This window comes from Neophocaena asiaeorientalis, unplaced genomic scaffold (genome assembly GCF_003031525.2).
Source record: "Neophocaena asiaeorientalis asiaeorientalis breed wild unplaced genomic scaffold, Neophocaena_asiaeorientalis_V1.1 scaffold156, whole genome shotgun sequence".
Taxonomy (NCBI): domain Eukaryota; kingdom Metazoa; phylum Chordata; class Mammalia; order Artiodactyla; family Phocoenidae; genus Neophocaena; species Neophocaena asiaeorientalis.
In genome coordinates this window covers 1,231,360-1,252,677 of record NW_020173773.1, presented here as the reverse complement: position 1 = coordinate 1,252,677, position 21,318 = coordinate 1,231,360, and the positions used below count along the sequence as shown (strand labels likewise).

Below are 21,318 nucleotides of genomic sequence, written 5' to 3'. Positions count from 1 at the left end.
CTTGTCCCTCAATTTTCTGCTCACTGTTTCATCCTCACCTGATTCTTCCTCCCCTGGAGCAAATTCTGGGAGTTTCCGTATCAGCCTGGACGGCTCCTGGTAGTCAGGGCGAAGAGGAAAGATGCGATCGTAAGTGGAGTTGGACTCCTGCTCGCTTGGCGATGAGGAGCGGTTATTGTTGAACATGCTGGACTCGCTTGGCAGGGAAAGGCTGACTGTCATTTCATCATCCAGCATCCTCCGGGAAGCCTGAAAGAGAAGGACAGGGGAGAAAGGCATGTTGACACAAAAGGGATCATCACTCCCTCCTCTTCTTAAACCCAGCTCTTCCACTCAGATGAAATAACTCTCTAATACTCAAACTCCAGAAGCAATGCAAGTGACAGGGCTTCAGTCTGGCTCCACAAATGCCTGTGTTGTAGAAACTCAGAATCATCTTTCATTTCTTCAAGGCAGAATTTGACTTCCAAAGTTCTGCACTGCCAACATTAATTAACTTCCATTGAAACACTTACAAGCATTATTCACGTGACACCATTAGAACCTATCAGTAGCCAATCAAAGAGTTTCTCAATCTTAGAGTTTTCAATGTTCTGTTAAATAATGGGTTTTCCTGACACCACTCAACTGGTTGATTTTGTGTAGGCATAAATTAAAATGCTTATTAACGTAACAAATGTGCTGTAACATGATGAATCTGTAGTTCACCTGACCACTCTGGCATTGTAGGTTAGGGTAATACCCCCTTGACCCTGCATTTTCACTAACCAAAAATAAGATGGCTACAAAATAAGAAAGGAAAGCCCTAGGTGCTAGGGATACTAACATGAATTATACCTAACACAGGAATAAGAAGAATAAAATAGCTAATTGTTCCGTCATTCTATTTAATATGACCTGCCTGCTCCTTCAAAAGGAAAATCTCATAATCTAAGTATAGGTGACTATTTGGATTTAAACACATGAAACGTTCTACTCCAACAAACACACTTTGGGTGCTCAGTGGAGAAACTTAGATGTCTGCTCCATACCCTAGACTGAGTTCCCTTGTTGCAGTAATATCCTCAATACTGAGCATGGAGCCCAGCACATAGTAGGTACTCAATAGATATCGGCTGACTCTCTCAAAGAGAGAATTCTGAGGACACCACTGTAAGTATCCTGCAGATAATGCTACAGCATAAGGCTATTTTGAGCAATGTATTTGGAATACATAGGTATGCTTAAGGGTCTTCTACAAAAAAGTTCTTTCCCCCAGAAGAAATCCTATGTCATTCCAGAGCATCTTGAGTTATCTTACTCAGGATGTACAGGGACAGAAAGAATTTCTTGAAGGACCAACTTAAATATTCAAGGGCAAAATTTTTGTTCTCCCTTTTACCTGGAGAGTCTCCAATCCAAAATTCTTCTCCCAGCCCATGAATATATGCCAGTGGGACTCAGAAGAAAGACTCAAAGAGTGGTATATTCTGGCTCAAATAAAGAGAAAAATAGCTCACAGAGAAGAGAACACAGACTCTCCCCCCTCAACTAAAATGCAGTCATAACGGACTGTTCAGTAAGAACACAGCTTCAAGCTGTCCAATGAACCGTCAGACCATCAGCTGCTACCACCACCACTCTCTGCTACCCCGCATCCTGGAATTTAGATACCACGTGTGTTCTAGCATTCTAAAAGACAAAAGGTTTTGATATTGCCTCATCATGCCAGTGGGTGAGCTCTCTGTGGATTCTGCCTTTCAGCCTTCAGTTATGGATTGAAACCTTTAATTTAATTTTTAGACTAATGTTAGAAGTCTCTGTGGGAAGCAAAGAGACCCTCTCTTCTGTGCAATATTCCTGCCTAAAGTCCTTAAAATAAACCTCAATCATCTCAGAACTTGAATGTGTAACACATCAGAAGGAATTGCATGCTACTTGTCTGGGTCATTCCCCTCACTTTTCTGATTTCAGCCCCTTCCTCTTGTCCTACCCACAAAGAGTTCAGAAGGTTCCAGTCCATTCTCACAGTGCCCTTTCCCTTTGTCTGGTAGGCACTCTACATAGGCACTGGTCTCCTCTGAGATCCCATCCCCAAATATTTAGGCTATAAACACAATCAGCCTATTCCCTCCCTCCTGTTCCCTGCCCTCGATGGGCACCTCAAAGCCTCACAGCCCAGAGTATCTATGATCTCTCACAGTCCACATCCATTTGAGCTCACTGACCAGGGACAATGTCCATGACTAACGGTAGAAACACTTTATCATCAGCCAACCCCAAGAGTATCCCACATTTAGCAGCAGTGCCCAGAATTGCTATCTGGTCTAAGACACCAAGAAAAGTCGTAGATATTCCATCCGTGGTGAAAGGTATATATTTTAGAAGAAAAGAAGTCAACAAATTTCAAGACTGACAATTAGAACAAGCATAGAAAGCAGGAGATTAACTGTATGACCTTGAGCACATCACATCTTCTCATCAGCAAAACAGTTAAATATAACTACTCTGCCCAACTCACAATTATTCAGTGAGGTTCAAGTAACATCAAGGAAAAAGTCTTTGCAGACTGTAAAGTGTTAGACAAATGTAATAGAAAGTATATAGATCATTTGGCCTAGACTAAAAGAATCTGAGGAGGCACTCAGAAGGATGCATAACCATTACTTTCTTTTTTGGGGGCCGTACCACGTGGCATGCAGGATCTTAGTTCCCCAACAAGGGGGGAAGCATGTGCCCCCTGCAGTGGAAGCACAGAGTCCTAACCACTGGACTGGCAGGTTCTCCCCAACCATAACTTGCAAGTACAAAAAGAAGTAGGAATAGAACTGTGAGAAACTTGGCTTGGATATTAATGAAGCAGCACAGGAAAGGATGGAGCAGCTTCCTACCCCGTGATCGTCCTGCACTTCCTCACCTTCTCCAGCATTTTCTGCCAGAACTGCCTCCAAAGGATGATGACAATGATAGCCAGGAGGATGAAGATGATGGCCACTAAGCAGCCAATCAGGATTCGAGTGTTGCTGTCATCAACTTTAAGCATTGGATCTGTAACCAGGAAAAGAAGGATGAAGAATATTATCATCTCAAGGAGCAAGGAAGAGCATAAGGGCTTGGACTAGAGATAAGAAGGCAGAACCTATTCCTTCAGGATAATTCCACAAGATGCCACTTAACACTTGGTCTTGCTACTCTTGTATTCCTGTGCTCTTATATCCTACAGCCCTCCTCCATGGGACGGTAGCTTCCTCTTCCTCATGTATTAGACTGGATAATGGAGAGGTTTTCCATTCCTCCCAAAATTTTGCTCCCTTTATACCATGGCCCCTAATCACACCTCATGAAAAACAGGTGAAGAATCAGTTTCACTCTGCATTGAGACATGCCAAGGCAGCTGAGAGTCCTCTTTGGAGACACTTGATCACGTGTTTCTCAGATTGCTGACTTATACAGCCAGTGACTGTTTGAAGCAATGCATACACTTTTCCATATTTCTCTCCAATTGGAGAGACTAGCTTTTTGTTCCATTCATTCATTGAGATCCCTACAATGGGTCTCACCTAGAAATATCCCTTTCCCTGTTTTGGCTCCAAGCTTCCCAAACTTCTCAGAAGCAGTTGGAACAGCTCCAGACTCTGCCTCAGCAGAAGAATCACATGGACCAGCAGGGAAGAGAGTGAGGTTGGGCCCTTAACTTTGGAGGTGGTCTGTCCTATCTTTCCAGAGCTACTCTTCATTGAAAGCCACCTGGTATCAAGCCTGCTACACAGTCAAGCCTTTGCAAATCTCCACCCTTCTTCATCCTCCAGGAGGTCCCTTCAACCTAATTTTTATAACCAAGAAGCATACATACCATAGGTTGTGGGTGCCACAGGCGATGTGGGAAGGGCTCCAGAGTTGTTGTACATAGCGGCATCTGTCACAAAACAAGGGTGAGTCAGAGCTGGGAAGAAGACAGTTCGGTAGTGGTTTTTCTGAAGGCAGGTTGTAAGCTAGCACTTTGTGAAATCGATTTACTGGGTTGCTACAAGCCTTTCTTAGAAATTAAATCATATAATATATTAAGTAAAAAATATTGCCATTCATCTAAATAGTAAGGGTAACTCTTGTAAAAATTTTGTTTCAATTATTACCTACTAAGTGTCATGGTACAAAAATGTTAGAGTTATCAGAGGGCTGTGACCACACATTATCATGAATCATGCATAGGAAGTGAGATCCAAATTCAACAAAACGTAGAGAGAATACAATGGGTAAGTAGACATAGGACAGACATAGGGTTCAGATGCGCTTTCCCTTCAAGGAAATTACGGTGTTTTACAAAAGAGTTTTCACTATGCCTCATAGTCCTAGCTCTTTAATTTACAAATTAAGCCTTCTTCCTTAGAAATAAATTAGAATATCCTTTACAGTGTTGTTGAAGCTTCTAGGACTAGCTCCCAAAAGTGTATTTGACAGATTGATGTTGGTAACTAATTTTTCCCTCTGACTTGTCTAATCAAGGGGGTCAAGAATTAGAATATGCAAAGACTATCAGTAATAATAAATAATAATTAGTCAGCAACAATAAGTTATTGGAGTATTTGTTACAGTAGCCCACCCTACCCCAAATAATGTACTCCTGCCTAAGTCTGATTTGGATTTACTTCTTCTTTGGCTCCGTAGTACCCAGTGCCTATATCATTTAGTACATACCACAGTGTTTCATATTTTAAGTTTACTCATCCATCTTCTATGAGACATTGGGCACCTTTAGGTCAAGGACATTGTCTTGTTTGTCATTGTAACCTAATAAATAAGACAGCGCATGGTATATAGTAGATGCTCAATAATGTTTTATGCATGAATGCACACACATTCATTGTAAGTAGTATATGGTATAAAGAGGAAGTAACAGTGAAGGAGATACACAAGGAACAATCAGATAAGTGCTGTAAAGTCAGACCCTTAAGAGTGAGATTCAAGACAGTGTCTAAAAGGACTCTGGTCAATAGAATAAAAAAGAAGAGATTCTCAGGAAGAAACTGTATTGAATTAAGTAATTATATTCCTCTTTGAGATGTACCATTGACCCTTGAACAGCGTGCAGGTTAGGGGCACTGAGTACTCTGTGCAGTGGAAAATCTGCATATCACTTAAAATCAGCCCTCCATATACATGGTTCTTCCATATCCGAGGTTCTGCATCCATGGATTCAACCAACTGTGGATTGTGTAGTAGTGTAATATTTACTATGGAAAAAAATCCGTATATAGATAGACCCATGCAGTTCAAACCCATGTTGTTCACGGGTCAACTGTACATATATGATACTTAGTGACTTCTATTTTGATTAAGAGATGGATGCTTCTCTAAGGCAGGTAAAGAATCCTGTCGTAAGATTTAAATCCTCAGAGAGGGAACTTCCCTGGGGCACAGTGGATAAGACTCCACACTCCCAATGCAGGGGGCCTGGGTTCGATCCCTAGTCAGGGAACTAGATCCTGCATGCATGCTGCAACTAACAGTTCGCATGCTGCAACTAAGGAACACATGTACTGCAACCAAGGAGCTGGCGAGCCACCACTAAGAAGCCTGCAAGCTGCAACTAAGGAGCCCGCCTGCTGCAACTAAGACCCAGCGTAACCAAATAAGTAAATTTTTAAAAAATCCTTTTTTTAAACACACCTCTAAAAATGTGTCCTCTTTAATGTTAGTGAGGATGAAAACCAAAATAAAATCTATTAGATACCACTGAAGGTTGCTAGAGCATTGACTCATTACTCTGTAAATTGATGAAAAAATTAATTATGTATGCTGCCCTTCCAACATGAACTGTATTTCAGGGTTAACAAGCATATGGGGAATAGTTCTCCTATTCAGAAGAAACTCAGATAATAAATGCAGAAGGAATAAAAGAATTAGAAAATCACCATTTAGCAACTCCTAATGAAATAATTTAAGCACTGGTCATCAATGGAGGATAAAACCTAAGGAGAAAGTTCATTGGGAACTTTTCAATGAAAGGATAACCACCTGAGCCCAGAGATCAATCTTAGCATCACTAAAAGTAAGAGATTCTAACATAACATCCCCATGATGAGGTTCAGCATAGAGTACACAGCACTATCCATGAAAAATCCTTGGCAAAAATGAATATTGAATTTGAATCAAGTTCACCTGTAGATATAACCACCAGTCTACAGGATGACAGAGGAGAGAAGCTCCAGTAAAATTACACCACAGAAAGTAATCAGCAAAACCAGAATGGAATTTTTTTAAAAAACTGTTTTAGGTTAAAAGAGATACCACCTAGTAATATAATAAAGGAAATACACCAAGAGGGGCTAATTAGTTGGATCCTAATTCAATCAAGCCAACTGTAGTAAGACACTATTAGACAATCAGGGATACTTGAATGTGGACTGGCTATTATATTATATCAAGGAATTAGTTACTAATAAATTTGTTGGATGTAATAATGGCATTATTATGAAGGTAATGTTATTTTCTCAGGTGTATTCTAAAATTTTAGTAGTGAAATCAGATAATGTCTCAGATTTGCTTCAAAATACTATACCAAAAAAGGAGGAATAAAGGAAACAAGCATGACAAAAAAACATCAATGGTTAGTAAAGCTAGGTGATGGATGGGGGTTCATTGTTCTCTTTACTTTTATTTAGACATCTTCATTTAAATATTTTAATAATGTTTAGGTGCCCTTCCCCTTAACTGGCTTGATTTACATAAAGGTTTTAACACATTGTACTCATTTTCTTTAATCCTTTATCTTACATCTCTTTTAGACAAATGTATGTGAGAGCCAAGTAAACATTCTGTCCACTTCTACATCCTCATCCCTACCCTTCCACAACTACACTAGTCTCAGAAAACAGTCCCTCTATCTACCCATGAGAAGCCACCTGTACAACCGTCCTCCTTTCAGACACCCGCCAGTGAGAAGCTCTGGACACCGCCCTCCTCCTTCACCACCCTGCTCCCAGTTCCCTAAGGGGCCCCCGAGCTCCCAACCTGATTGGAAGGTGATCTCACTGAACATCATCCAGGTGTCAGCAAAATGGTATTGGCACTTGATGGCACTGGCCATGCGGTGGTGGAGGGGCACCGTGACGAACCGAGCACTGGGGTTGACGTCATCCAGGACAAGGGGGAAGGAGACAGCGTTAGGTTCCCATTCATTGGCTTCAGAGCGAAAGTAGCACTGTACCTCCTTAAAAATCTTCACACCTTTAGCAAACATGTTGTTGCAGTGGACCTGGCAGAGAAAGAGGCATGTGAGTGACAGGGTGATCCTGTTGGGTGGCACTAGGGACACAGTGCAACCTAACCCAGTAAGATCTTAGACCTGCCAAATTTCTCTGAGCACCACCCTTGGTGAATAATTGGTGCTCTGCAGTCTTGCGTTTTTCCCTTCTAGGAATCTCACCGTGGCAGTGATACCTTATAAAACCTGGGCTGCTACCCCAGTCACCTCTTTGCAGTTGTGCTCCCCTGGCTACCTCACTGCATGCTGCTGGGAGTAGCGTCCTTATCTGTTAAATGAGGGCTGGACCAGCATCCTCTCAGTTCCTTCCTTGCCCTGAACTCTCTCTGCTCTTTTTACAAAAGAGTTTTGTAACCCAACCACTCCAGTCCTCTCAACCACGGTTGCTATCTGCCCAGGATGGAGCTATTCTGAACTACTTTCTCCTATGTACATTCCAAAGCCAGTCCACTTCTTTCAACAGGTTTCGATGAGAAACCTGAAATAATACACAATCCAATATAATTTCATCTTTCTCTTTAGAAATCTCACTTCCACTGCCGGGTATTAGCATTTGTCAGCCAGAGACACAAAACTTAATTATCTCTCTTAATTAAATTCAGCTTAGGTAAAGCCATTCTGATGAGAGCCTCAAATCTTCCTCACAGATATTTTCTGAGATGAGAAAAGAAGGCCTTTAGGAAGGTAGCTTTTTTGTTGTACCTTCCTTGGGATGAATTAACAGTTCTAGTTTATTGAACACAAGTAAATGGAACAAGGCTAAGAACAAAATCAAAGAAATACCAACTACAGCTTCAATACATTTTTCAGATGTTTTGAAATCTGCAAAGTGTTGGATAAGTAGCCTGTGGGGTAGGTAATAATCTTTCCTACAGATGTTTTGGGAATCCTTCTAGAATGCAAGTAAATAGCATAGGATTTCATTCTCCTGTGGACTTAACATATTTATGTAATAAATAGAATATATTTAAAAATGCATTTATATATAAAAATATGTTTCAGAATCTCTTTCAATTTATTTTTTCTTGATTTGTATAGTAAAATTTTTTCTATTTTTCCAAAAATAAGGTCTTGGATTTATGATCATTTCTATAGTTTTCTGACTTTAATTAATTGGTTTATGCATTTATCTTTGATGTTAGACTAATGGACCTAGTGGCAGGGCAGGAATAAAGATGTAGACATAGAGAATGGACTTGAGGACATGGGGTAGGGGGGAAGGGGGAAGCTGGGGCAAAGTGAGAGTAGCATCGACATATATACACTACAGAATGGAAAATAGACAGCTAGTGGGAACAGCAGCATAGCACAGGGAGATCAGCTCAGTGCTTTGCAATGACCTAGAGAGGTGGGATAGGGAGGGTGGGAGTGAGGCTAAAGGGGAGGGCATATGGGGATATATGTATGCATATTCACTTTGTTGTACAACAGAAACTAACACAGTATTGTGAAGCAATTATACTCCAATAAAGATTTAAAAAAATAATAAAGAATGTATTCAGTACCATGAATTTTATTCAGTGTGGTTTTATATGTATCCCATTTGTTTTGATATATGTAATTTTTCATTTTCTAAATGCTTTGTGGATTTGATTTTCTTTTCTTTTTTATTTGTTTTGTTTTGTTTTTATTAGAGTATAATTGCTTTACAATGGTGTGTTAGTTTCTGCTTTATAACAAAGTGATCCACTTATACATATACATATGTTCCCATATCTCTTCCCTCTTGCATCTCCCTCCCTGCCACCCTCCCTATCCCACCCCTCCAGTCGGTCACAAAGCACCGAGCTGATCTCCCTGTGCTATACGGTTGCTTCCCACTAGCTATCTACCTTACGTTTGGTAGTGTATATATGTCCATGCCTCTCTCGCGCTTTGTCACAGCTTACCCTTCCCCCTCCCCATATCCTCAAGTCCATTCTCTAGTAGGTCTGTGTCTTTATTCCTGTCTTACCCCTAGGTTCTTCATGACAGTTTTTTTTTTTCTGAAATTTCATATATATGTGTTAGTTTACGGTATTTGTCTTTCTCTTTCTGACTTACTTCACTCTGTATGACAGACTCTAGGTCTATCCACCTCATCACAAATAGCTCAATTTCATTTCTTTTTATGGCTGAGTAATATTCCATTGTATATATGTGCCACATCTTCTTTATCCATTCATCCGATGATGGACACTTAGGTTGTTTCCATCTCCAGGCTATTGTAAATAGAGCTGCAATGAACATTTTGGTACATGACTCTTTGAATTTTGGTTTTCTCAGGGTATATGCCCAGTAGTGGGATTGCTGGGTCATATGGTAGTTCTATTTGTAGTTTTTTAAGGAACCTCCATACTGTTCTCCATAGTGGCTGTACCAATTCACATTCCCACCAGCAGTGCAAGAGTGTTCCCTTTTCTCCACACCCTCTCCAGCATTTATTGTTTCTAGATTTTTTGATGATGGCCATTCTGACTGGTGTGAGATGATATCTCATTGTAGTTTTGATTTGCATTTCTCTAATGATTAATGATGTTGAGCATTCTTTCATGTGTTTGTTGGCAGTCTGTATATCTTCTTTGGAGAAATGTCTATTTAGGTCTTCTGCCCATTTTTGGATTGGGTTGTTGATTTTCTTTTAAATGCTGTATTTTAACTATAATCAGATCAGGGAGGGAAATACGCAGTACTTTGTCTAAGAAGTAAAAAACTACTCTCTAGAAGACTACAGTGACCTGAAAGTCGTCTTTTACTTTTCATTTGTCTCAGAAAAATTAAAATATGGTAGACACATGCTTGGCCTGCTAGTCCTGAGAAGACTAGCTCTGAGTCAGCTCCTGAGAGGTTTCTGGCACCTTCTAAATGCAGACATATGCTTTTGAATAATTTTGATCTGTGATAAACTAGTTAAACAGGAGCTCCTGGGGACTCAGGGAGATCAAAGGCAATTGAGCAAATATTATAACTTTATGGGGACTTTAAACTACATTTTATTATTTTTGTGACTAGAAATTCTCCCAATGATCTATAATGAATTGATACACATGTTCATAGGTACATATTGGGTATACACATTATTCAGCAATACAGATAAATTTTTCCTTGAAGCATACATAGGTTTGTTACTGGGCATATTTTCCCCACCCCCCCATAAACCTGTAAAGAATAATGTGTTAACACACGATTTCACGCACATTTTACAACTTCCCAAGAGCCATTTGGAGCAACACACTGGCAGATTGGGTATGTGTTGATCCTTCTGTTCTCATCATTTAACTAATAGCTATTAATCCAACTAGGAGATATTATCATCTTAACATGTGAGAGTGATATAGTAGACATGGATTTTCTTTTTGACTCCAGGTTTGTGCCAAGAATAACACATTTTTATTTATTGGGAATGATACAGTTTCCCTTCTTCAGTGTCCCCATGTCATTCTACATACCTTCTTTTGCAAATAAATAGTGTCTTCCCCCACTGAACTGCAAACTGCCCCAAGGTAGGGACCATTTCTTATTCATCTGTTTACCCCCAGAACCTAGAATTCAGGTTTAACGTCTAATCTGGTCACTTTATGCATGGACTTTTCTTCCATTCCTTTCTCTCTGAAACATACTTGGGATTGAGTAAGAAAAAAGGAAAAACTATCATTTGAGCTAAGTATCAGGAAACTCACCATACCAACGGAGAGGTCCTCAACCCTTACATCCAGGGTAGGCTCTCCTGAAAGGCCCTACCCCAGAGAAAATGGAAATCAGGCCTTAAGTCCCCCCCTCCAGTTCTTCTCATGGTCTGCACTTACCTCTCCCCAGAGCACACCCAGTCTGGGCTTCTCCCAGGTCTTTTAGCTTCCATCCAAGTACTCAATGAAATTTACCTACTCACTCTTAACTACTCTGTAATAGTTAACTGATAAAATAACTTCTGCTATTGCATTTAAGACATTAATTTTTTTTATTGTTTTACTCTCCCTGAGGTAAAATACTTGCATTTTAATACAGACTTCTGGGTGATGGTGTTTCAGAAAAAACAAACCCAAAAACCTAATAATTTACATTTGAGGCCTTAGAAAAACCACCTCATTTCACCCTTGAATCTCACTCATTGGATAACCAACTCCTCTGACTGGGCAAAGAGTCACGGAGGTCCCACAGAGAAGACAAACTGAAACCCTGGGCCTGAGGTCTAGAATCCGGATGGTGGCCCAGCCAGGAGTCACAGTGATTCCTCCTGCCTGGCCCCAGTCCTTCTTCAAGTTTCTGTTTATAGCTAGGAGAATACTATTATATTCTCAGTGTCTTACTGATGTTCATCATATCTCCTCCTCCTTCTACCCCAGGTTGCAGAGATATTTATAACCATAAATGGCTAGAGTAGGCAATAAAGTATATCATTTGTTCACCTGCAAACATTTATTGAGCCTGTATATATTAAGTGTCAGACGCTTGGGTACAAAGACCAGAAAGCAGAGTCTGAGAAGGAGCTTGAGGTCTAGTAAGAGAACCAGACACATAGACAGATAAATGATAATAGATAGGAAACAAAGAACTCTGGGAACAGAACAGTATGGGATCTTCTGTCGTGATTTCTTAGTGCTGTGGGCATGGAGGAAACACTCAGGGATGGGAAGTGGTTCAAAATACAAAGCTCCTTCTTCTTCCATTGAGAATCAGAGCTGCAATGAGACACCCTTACTGAAAAGAGTGTGTCCCCTCCCTGCAGAGTGCTGGGTGGGGCCATGGAATGACTTCCAAGGGCCCTCATCACTACTGCCTTTGTGGGCCACTCCCTCCACAAAAAATATGTTAAAATTATATTTTACAACTGTTTTGTTAAAAAGGTAAAAACTTTCAACGTTAAGGCTCATTTCTTTTATTCTGACAGTAAAAGAAGTTAAAGGCCCATTTCCATGGGCCTTACAAGTATCGTGGGTCCCAGACACTGTGCCCACTTTGCATAATGGATATGTCCACTCTGGTGTTGAGACAACAACAGCCAAATACATTGTGAAACAGTGACCTAATCTAACATCCTTATTTACAAATGAAGAAACAAGCCCAGACAGATGAAGTGACTCAAGAAATGCATGCAGCTAGTTAGCAGCAGAATATGTGCTTGAATGCCATTCTGCTGGCACCACCCTAGGGTTCTTTCCAGCATGCTTTTTCCCTGCACCATGATTTTGGCTTCTACGCCTAACTCCACTGACCTTCATGGTAGTAAAATTCCTGATGCGGTCAAACTCAAACATGATCTCGATGTAACCATTGGTGGCACTCTCATTTCTCCAGCCCACGTAGTCATAGCCTGGCCACACATGGTACTCATGGGTCTGGGTGAAATCATCCAGGCCAGACACCCCATCGGTCAACTGGCCCAGCCCTTCAGTCATGCTGCTCAAGCCAAAAGAGGAGAAGGAAAAGGGAGAGAGGAACCTGGAGTTAATTACATATTCATGGAAGAGCTTTTACCCAGTTTCTTCACCCCAGGTTTTGTAAGAGCTGATTATCTCGGAGGTTGAAGAATTATGAAAAATCCAATATATTTTGTAGTACTGACTCATTTATCCTGCATCAGTGGAGAACTAAGAATTTCATATAAATGAATTTTACAAAATATCTGATGCTTAACTCTATAATAGCAAAGCTTTTAAACACCTTTTTTTAATCATTTTATATGAAAAGCTTTCTATGATCTATTGTATCCTTACCTGTTCTTATATACTTAACAAGTCTTTATATAATGATTCAATATTATCAAATGCATTGGACTAATTCATCCATTAATGAGTAAATGAATGAATGCATAGAACAAATACTACAGCAGATGGTGACACTTGCTCATCACTAAATAAATGGTCCCAGAGCTGGCTGGAAACTTTTCTGACTCTACTTTGACTGCATGTTGTCATTGTTCAGTGAATCAAATCCAGGGAAGCCAGTCATGCCTTCTTCTACCCCACATCTCCAACAACTTGATTCGATATCGAACAAAAGGGGGAAAAAGTAACTTCTAACAAATTTAAATACTGATTTATATTTAACTTTAATTACATTTGCAGAATACTAGACTCATGGAGTAAAATGCATGGACATGAGAGTCTCAGGCACTGGATTTCGTTTTATTTTCTAGCTTGGCAGCCTTTTCACTTCTGAGTGTAAGGCTCTGTTTGAATGGCTGAGTTTGCCAGAAGCCTGACTGCTGGGTAGGATGGATGTGTATTGATGTTAATTTGACGATGTGAAGAACATAAAGAGACCTCCTTCCTTCTGTTCATGGAGGGACAGAACAAGAACCCATCGTGTGGAACTTCTCTCTCCTCCAGCTCTGGAAGATATGTCAAGAGTCTCCCAAATGAAGAGATTGGGATATTCACACTCAAGCAATAATCCATGTGACCCATGAGGTTATAGGCAGACCAATGTTATGTAAAAGTTGTGAATTACCAAAAAAAAAAAAAAAAAGGATTAAGAGTGATTATGCCAGCCTTACAGGTACATTTTTAAATATATTTGTTCATTGAAAACTGTTTGGCAAATTATAAAATTTGACTGGCCTTATCCACAGTGACCAGAGCCTGGATCTCCCTTCCAAGGTTTTGCCATCTTTTTCTTCTCTCTACAGATCAGAAGGCTAGGAGAACATAAGTTTACTTGCAATGAATATATTTCCCATTATCCCCAGAAAAATAAATCCCCATGAAAGTCTTCAGAAAAGCAGTACAAATTAGAAGGAATGCTTATTCAATTTCTCTTCCATCAAAATTTAATCAATAAGGAAAGAAACTTTCCCTGTTTACTTCATATACTTTAGAATTGTTAGAATTTCTACAACAGTATATATTACTTTTAGAATTTTTTTTAATTTAAATAAGTAACTTTTGCTACTATGACTATTTATTTCCTGAGAGCTTGAATTAGGTAACTCTGTATCTCATCACTTAGCTACCCCCCAGCTAGATAGCTCATGACCTCAATTATTAGGTGGAAGCTGACTGTGTCTAAATCTCTGTGATTATTTTGTTATCTTTCCTCTGGCGTTCATCCAGAGCCATATTTCCAGTTACCTGCCTTATTTCTCTATTTGAATGTCCTGTCAGTCCCTTGAACTTATATTCCAAACTGAATCCATCATCATCCCTTTCTAAACTAAGTCTTTCACCTAGGTTTCCCAATTCTGTCAATTATACTTCTCTTCCATATCCACTAAGAGTCCCTGGCACATGATGAGCATTCAAAATATGTTTGTTGAATGAATAAGTGTTGTCTCCATTGTTTTAGACTATTGTTTCATCTAACTCTTTTTCTCACGTTACTGTCTTGCCCCCTGTATCCAATCAGACTACAAATATTCCCTAAATGAGTATCTTTCTCATTCCCATTCCCACAGTCAGCATTATGGCCTGGGTCATTAATTCTTTTCATCTGACAGAATTTGGAATTAGAAAATGTCCCCCTCATCTCCTCCCTTCCTATTCAAATCTAATCTTTGAATGCAGCTTGATTAATCTGTCTGAAGCACAGCTCCCATCATGCTCTTCCCCAGCTTTAAAAACCTTCAGTGACACATTGTGTTGATGATGTTGGTAAAGAAGAACAACTCCTCCTCCTCCCCCTCCCCTCTTCTTCCTGGCCCTGACATTCAAGTTCCTCCAAAATATGACAAAATCTGTCTTGCTATGCTTCTAATCTACTGCCTTGCTACATAAATATGGCCCATGGTTAACTAAACTGCTGATCTTTCCCAGACATTCCCCTAAACTTTACAACCATGATTCTTTTGTCATCATGGTATTCCCTCTGCCTAAAATGCCATTTCAAGATTCTTTACCTGTGAAAGTTCTACCCATCCTTTGGGGTCATTTCAGATTTCCTCTATTCTATTATGTTTTAACTGGTCCTCCAATCAGATAATAACTTACATGTATATAGCACGTTATCTCTACAAAATGCTTTCCTTATATACTTTTTTTATCACTTCAGCCTCATAGCAAACAGAAATAATTTTATGACATGAATCCAGGTGTTTTCACTCCCAATGCTCTGTTTTCCTTCTATAGCTTTCTTGTTTCTTTGAAACCCAAAGCACTCATTGTGTATCTCTTACTCTTATGCTTGTATCATAGTAATTTATATCCTGGTTTAGTCCCCATTCCTAACTGTGAGCTTCTTAAAGGTAGGACTAATGACTTTATTATATTTGAATCCCAACCTAATTCCTTGCACATAGTAACAGTTGATTAGCAAAGACTTACTAAACTAAACTGAATTCAATTGATCTCTGATTTCCTCTGTGCCTTGAGTTGATGGCAGTTGGGTGTGGCTAAGTGAAATGACGCCAAGACAGATTATGTAAAAGGGGAAGAACAGTGACTAAGTAGATGGAAAGGAAGTGATTAGTAATAGAAGACTGGATGAATGGGGCATGGAAGCTTCACACAAGGCATGGAAGCTGGAGGGCAGTAGTTTATTCTTCACACCCAAGACAATGGAAGTGCTGTAATTCCACACTCCTCTTCCTGAGACTCAATAATCTCTCTCTCAACCACCAGCAACCTCCACCATCTGGTGTGGACTTCACTATGGTCTAACTTCTCTGCCAGGCTCAATCTTTGCAGACAAAGATTAACCTAAGAGAGAAAAGTGTTGAAGTGGGGTAGAAGAAGAATGGCAAGACTTGGAGTGAATTGGGATAGGTGGGAACATCTCTTATCCAACCCTAAATTCATTCTGTATCTGAATATATGTCACCATGGCCCTCCCTTGGTTCATCTCATGTATCCATTGGTCCTTCTGCTGTTCCCAGTTCTAGCTTTTGCTATAGTCAGGCCATTCTGGTCCTCATCCCTGATTCCCTTCTTCTGCTCCCCTCTACCTACCTCCTCTGCTCCAATTATAATCTCATCCTAGAATCTTTTCTTGTCTATTGTAAGCCTTAATAGTCTCCTTCTTTTCACAATTTCTAAAGCATTTACATTTCTGGGGTTCATTCTTTCTGTACTTCTTTATCTGTCCAGTTTATTATACTTGTAACTTCAAATCTTCTGTCCCTTTGTCTCCATAAGTAGGCTATTATTTTTGTCAGACCACACATCTTGTTTTGAGGGTCAAAAATTATGGCTACCGTACTTAGAACCATACCACAAAGTTTAGCCCTTACTTTGTATAATTTGTTGTTTTCCTTCTGATTACTTTGTCTTCCCAAACTAGGCTCTTAGTTCCTTCCAAATAAAGACTACATATTTTACTTCATCTAAATTTATCTCACAATGCCTAGTATAAGGGCTAAATAAACATTGGCTAGTTGACTGATTGAGTCATTGATTATTGTTCCCAGAACAATACAGAATTTACCTGTACCCAACGGCCCCATCATAGACAGAATCGTTCAGATAAATGATGGAGCCTCCTGGTAGTACAAACTGCTGTCCAGCTGGAGCATTATAAGACACCAAGCCATCTGCCAAAGGAAACACAGACGTGTCAGTGCCTTTGGGAAGGAGATGCACCTGCTGCTCAGAACAACTATCCCAGGGAACTACCTGAGGCTTCAAGACTGCAATCTTGAGCAATGTGTCCACCTAGGACTCAATCTGGGCACACAGGGAGTACGCCTCAGCAGCAGTCAGCAAAGTGACTTAGAATGCAGTATGCCAGGTGTGGGGCACCAAGCCCTGGGTGGATGAATAATATCCCTTTCTTTACTCTAACCAAGAAGGGATCACTTCTTGGTGATTAGTAATTCCGGTGAAATTCTTGGTGAAAGTAATTCCTCTTTCTGATTTGATTGCCTTTATTTCCCAGGGGCTGGGGTTTTTAATAAGGTCTACACGCTCTCTCTAGAGACCTACCTAGCCAGACACAGCCATAAAGCTCCACCCTCATGCACACATTCATGGAGTGATCAGTGACTGGGATAAAGCGGACAAATCTGGCCACAATGGGTGGCTCCAAGTCCTTTAGGAAAATGTCATAGGGGTTACTATTTCCATCCAGCACCTGAGGAGAGATAAAAGAAAGAGTGAGAAGATGCTATGAAGTTTGCTGACTCTTCTTCATTCCCCAAGTCATTATCTCTTTGATGGAACCTCTCCTTTTAATTCAAGGAGCAGAATGTATCCACTCAGCAGCCTTGATATCCCTATGTGTGCCCCCCACCCCCCACTCCTTCATCTTGGGTCACACATTTACAAGGGCATCCCAGGTCTGCAGACACACATACCTACATAGACAACCTGTGTACTTCCTCTTCTAGCCTAAGTCAAAATATGGTCCCAGACATCCCAGGGTCTGAATGTGTCTTCTTCTCACCTGTTTCCCATGCCGGTTCCGCCAAGAGATCCAGCGAGTGCCATCCCGACTGTAATTGATCTTGTACATGGGGGCAAACTCAATGCCATGGCCCCCTGCATGGCGCCCCTGGGTCCCCACCAGAGTGATAAAGTGCAGGGTGTGCAAGTCAATCTGCAGAAACTCCTTCAGGTCATCAGGTTCCACTGGAATCTCAGGACACCAGGCTCCGTCCCCTTCTTCTGAGTCCAGCCTTGGTTGACGAGTGTTGGGGATAGAGGAAGGAACCACGAAACCACAGAGTTATTTATCAGTCCCCAGCAAGCAGCTGCCCAGTGCTGAAGAGAGACAGCAGGCTGGGAGTCCAGTCCAGATGGACTTTTGGGCTCTCCCTACCAAGTCTGACTGTCACCACAGTACCCACTTGTGGTCAGTTCCCTCTTCCTGGGGCACCATGAAACCCAGAAAGACAGTCACCACCAGGGAGCTAGAGGCCTTCAGATGACATGGAGCCTTTATTTCCCATCCTGATTTAGTAATCTCAAGGGAGGTCCCATGCAGTGAAACCCTTCCTACCCTCTATTCCCCACTGAGTTATTTTACCACCCTCACCCCCACCCCCCATTTTCAGTCTCAGCATAACAAGGCTAACCACTCCTTGCCTGGATATCAAGTTATAAGAGTGGGGAGGGAGGAATCATAAGACCTGCAGTGTGGGTTGTGTAATGTAGTGGAATTTTAACCAGCAGGGTGAGCATGGCAGCTCAGCAAAAAGCCATGGAAACCTATGGTGAAAGTGAGGGGTAAGAGTATGTCAGGATATACACACTAACAAACGTAGTAAGGTAGATAGCTAGTGGGAAGCAGCCGCATGGCACAGGGATATTAGCTCGGTGCTTTGTGACAGCCTGGAGGGGTGGGATAGGGAGAGTGGGAGGGAGGGAGACTCAAGAGGAAAGACATATGGGAACATATGTATATGTATAACTGATTCATTTTGTTATAAAGCAGAAACTAACACACCATTGTAAAGCAATTATACCCCTATAAAGATGTTAAAAAAAAAAAAGAGTATGTCAGGGAATAGTAAATAATCTGGTTTCATTTTACTACCTCCAGCCTGAGCTACCCACAAACAAAACTGTGAAATCATTATAAGGCTTATTTTGGGACCCTCTTACCCCTTTCCCTCTTCCCTGGAATGTGCCTTCTCTCACAGACGGCACCTGCTCATTGTTGCTCCCTTCCAACCCCACCAAACATCACTCTAATCTTTCATACCCTAAGACAGAAATCATGGAGAAGGTTTACAGGGTTGCTTTTCCTATGGATGATTCCATTTTAACAGAAATCAATGCTTTACACCAAAAGAACTAGATTCCAGGAAGAAGGTTACTTCTTAACAAGTTGAATAGTTTTTGACAATAATTTTTGACAAGCAATAGTTTATTGCTTTAAAGGACCCCTGATATTAGACCACAAGAAACCCAACATACTTTGTTTATGGATGAGGGTGGCCCTTCTATGTGAGGTATCCTTGAGAGGAGGGAAGAATTTGTTGGATGCCTCAATGTCTATTTAAGGCCTTGATGCCTTGCACTGTGATTGATGTTTCACAAACACCCACTGAGAAGAGGGCCGTGTCTCCTAACTCTCAGTGACCTACCTAATATGCACTTTTTCATATGTACCACTGTAGTCCACTTCCTGCAGTAGCTCATGGTGAGAACGTGAGATAAAGCAAGTGCACTGCATATCAATAAGCCGATCTGCTGTGGGTGGTGTGGCTCTAGGGACCCTGTGGTTAGGGTGAGGTTGCTAGACCAGCACGTGCTGCCGGGCCCCAAATTCTCTACCTGAAAACATGCAGAGCAGGTCCACTTTGATGTCCTTCCCCCATTCCCACCAGCTCCCACCAAGTACCATGCTTCTTCCTTAGACCTTGAGTCAGTAATTCTGTCCAACCCAGAACTCAGGTTTTCTTGAGGCATCCATTCTCACCTTCCATATTTGGCAGCTGTGGACTCTGACCACTGGCTGGAAGCTGTGATGTCTTCATCTGGAATGTGGCCTCCTGACATCCCCAGAGGATAGCGGCATATGGCTGAACCAAGAGAAACCAAAGAGAAAAGAGAGGAAATCCTTTTATTTTATTTTCAGAGACCCCCAGCTAGAATGCAATTGATTATTAGACAGGAAAGAGGGACTAGGACCCTCTATGACCCCGGTTTGACCACTATGACTCTCTCAGCCTTTTCTTCCTGGCCCTGCCTCCAAACTTATTAGTGTTCAATTTTCCAAGCATTTGAACCTCAGCTAACTTTATCTTTTGGTCCAAACTCTGACAATACTGTTATGTGCTGATTTATTCTTTTATTTGGTGATAACTCTATGGCCCATCCCTATTTCCTTATTAGCAGACATGCATTTCTAATCAGTTTCCCAACAGTGGTGAGCCGTCCTCATAATCACTAGGTACGTTTTATGATCCATAGCATTTTCTTTTCTTAGATAGCTGATTTCATGAAACTATGGAGCAGAGCTAAAAACAAACTCTCCTATAAAGGTACTGAACACTCAGCTTTGGCTCCCATTGGTACCATGTTTTAGACTCTGGCTAAAAATAATAACCTCTGGAATTGGACTTCCTCCTCCATCCAAGATAGAGTAATAAAGACCAGATTTATTCCCCTGGGTGAAACAACCAGAAAACGGGAATAGTATATGAAAAATTGGATTTCAACATAATGAATATCAGACAACAAAGGGCAGCAATCCCTGAGAGACAGGAAACAAAGAAGATGAACCATACAACTGCAAAAGCTTACTTCCGTGAGAGAACGTCCAGGCTGTAGCACAGTGAGTGAAAACTCCGGCAGAGGCTGGAGAATTCCCTGAGCTCAGAAGACAAAGGTAAGAGTCTGTAGAGGTCAAGGGGACTAGAGCTCTCAGGACATAGGATTGCCGATAAAATACAGGATCCCTGGCTAAATTTAAATAACAATGAATAATTTTTTAGTACAGATATGTCCCATGCCAAAAAAAATAATAATAATACCAGACTTTAAGAGAAGCAGAGAGATAGAACCTATAATAAGAAAAATAAATATATCTGTTGAAACTGATTCAGAATTAATATAGAAGTTAAATTAGAAAAGAAGAACACCAAAATAATTATAACTGTGTTGCATATGTTCAGAAATATAAGGGGAGCTATAGAGGATAGAGAAAAGAGGTAAGTCAAATTTCTAGAGATAAAACTTGAATTTGTGAGATGAAATGCACTGTATGGGATTAAAAGCAGATTACATGTTGGAGGAAAAAAATAGGAACATAAAGACAACTATAGAAACTATCCAAAATGAAACAATGAAAGAAAAGAGAATCAGTCAATAAATCAATAAACAAAAAGCAGAACATTAGTAAGATGTGAAACAATTTCAAACATCTAGATATACATGTAAATGGATACCTGGAAAAAGAGGAGGGAGAAAGAAAATTATTTGAATAAAAAATGGTGGAAAATTGTTTTAATTTGATGAAAATTATAAACCCAAGAAACCTAACAACTTGAAGCACAAGAAACATGAAGAAAACTACACTACAGTATATCATAATCCAATTGCTTAGAGCAGATAATAAAGAGAAAATTTTAAAAGCATCTAGAGGAAAAGGACACATTATGCACCGAGGACCAAAGCTAAAGATGACAGCAAATTTCCCAAAATGGCAATTACATGGTAAATATATAAGATGATTTTTAATGTTATTTATATCTCTTTAAGTGGTAATTGGCTATTAAA

General features: G+C 40.5%; 1 protein-coding gene across 1 annotated transcript in view; it reads right to left on the bottom strand.

The window, feature by feature from the left end:
- DDR2 (discoidin domain receptor tyrosine kinase 2) overlaps positions 1-19,614 on the bottom strand; it is a 38,200-nt gene extending 18,586 nt beyond the window's left edge. Inside the window, exons 1-9 of the mRNA XM_024751644.1 lie at positions 19,517-19,614; positions 17,537-17,768; positions 17,077-17,224; positions 16,580-16,685; positions 12,436-12,619; positions 6,991-7,234; positions 3,833-3,895; positions 2,897-3,027; positions 39-249 (exon numbers count right to left, since the gene is read on the bottom strand). Of these exons, the coding sequence (XP_024607412.1) occupies positions 39-249; positions 2,897-3,027; positions 3,833-3,895; positions 6,991-7,234; positions 12,436-12,619; positions 16,580-16,685; positions 17,077-17,224; positions 17,537-17,768; positions 19,517-19,596 (1,399 nt within the window). The 5' untranslated portion in view covers positions 19,597-19,614. The remainder of the gene's footprint in view (positions 1-38; positions 250-2,896; positions 3,028-3,832; positions 3,896-6,990; positions 7,235-12,435; positions 12,620-16,579; positions 16,686-17,076; positions 17,225-17,536; positions 17,769-19,516) is intronic.
- Positions 19,615-21,318: the final 1,704 nt, after the last annotated feature.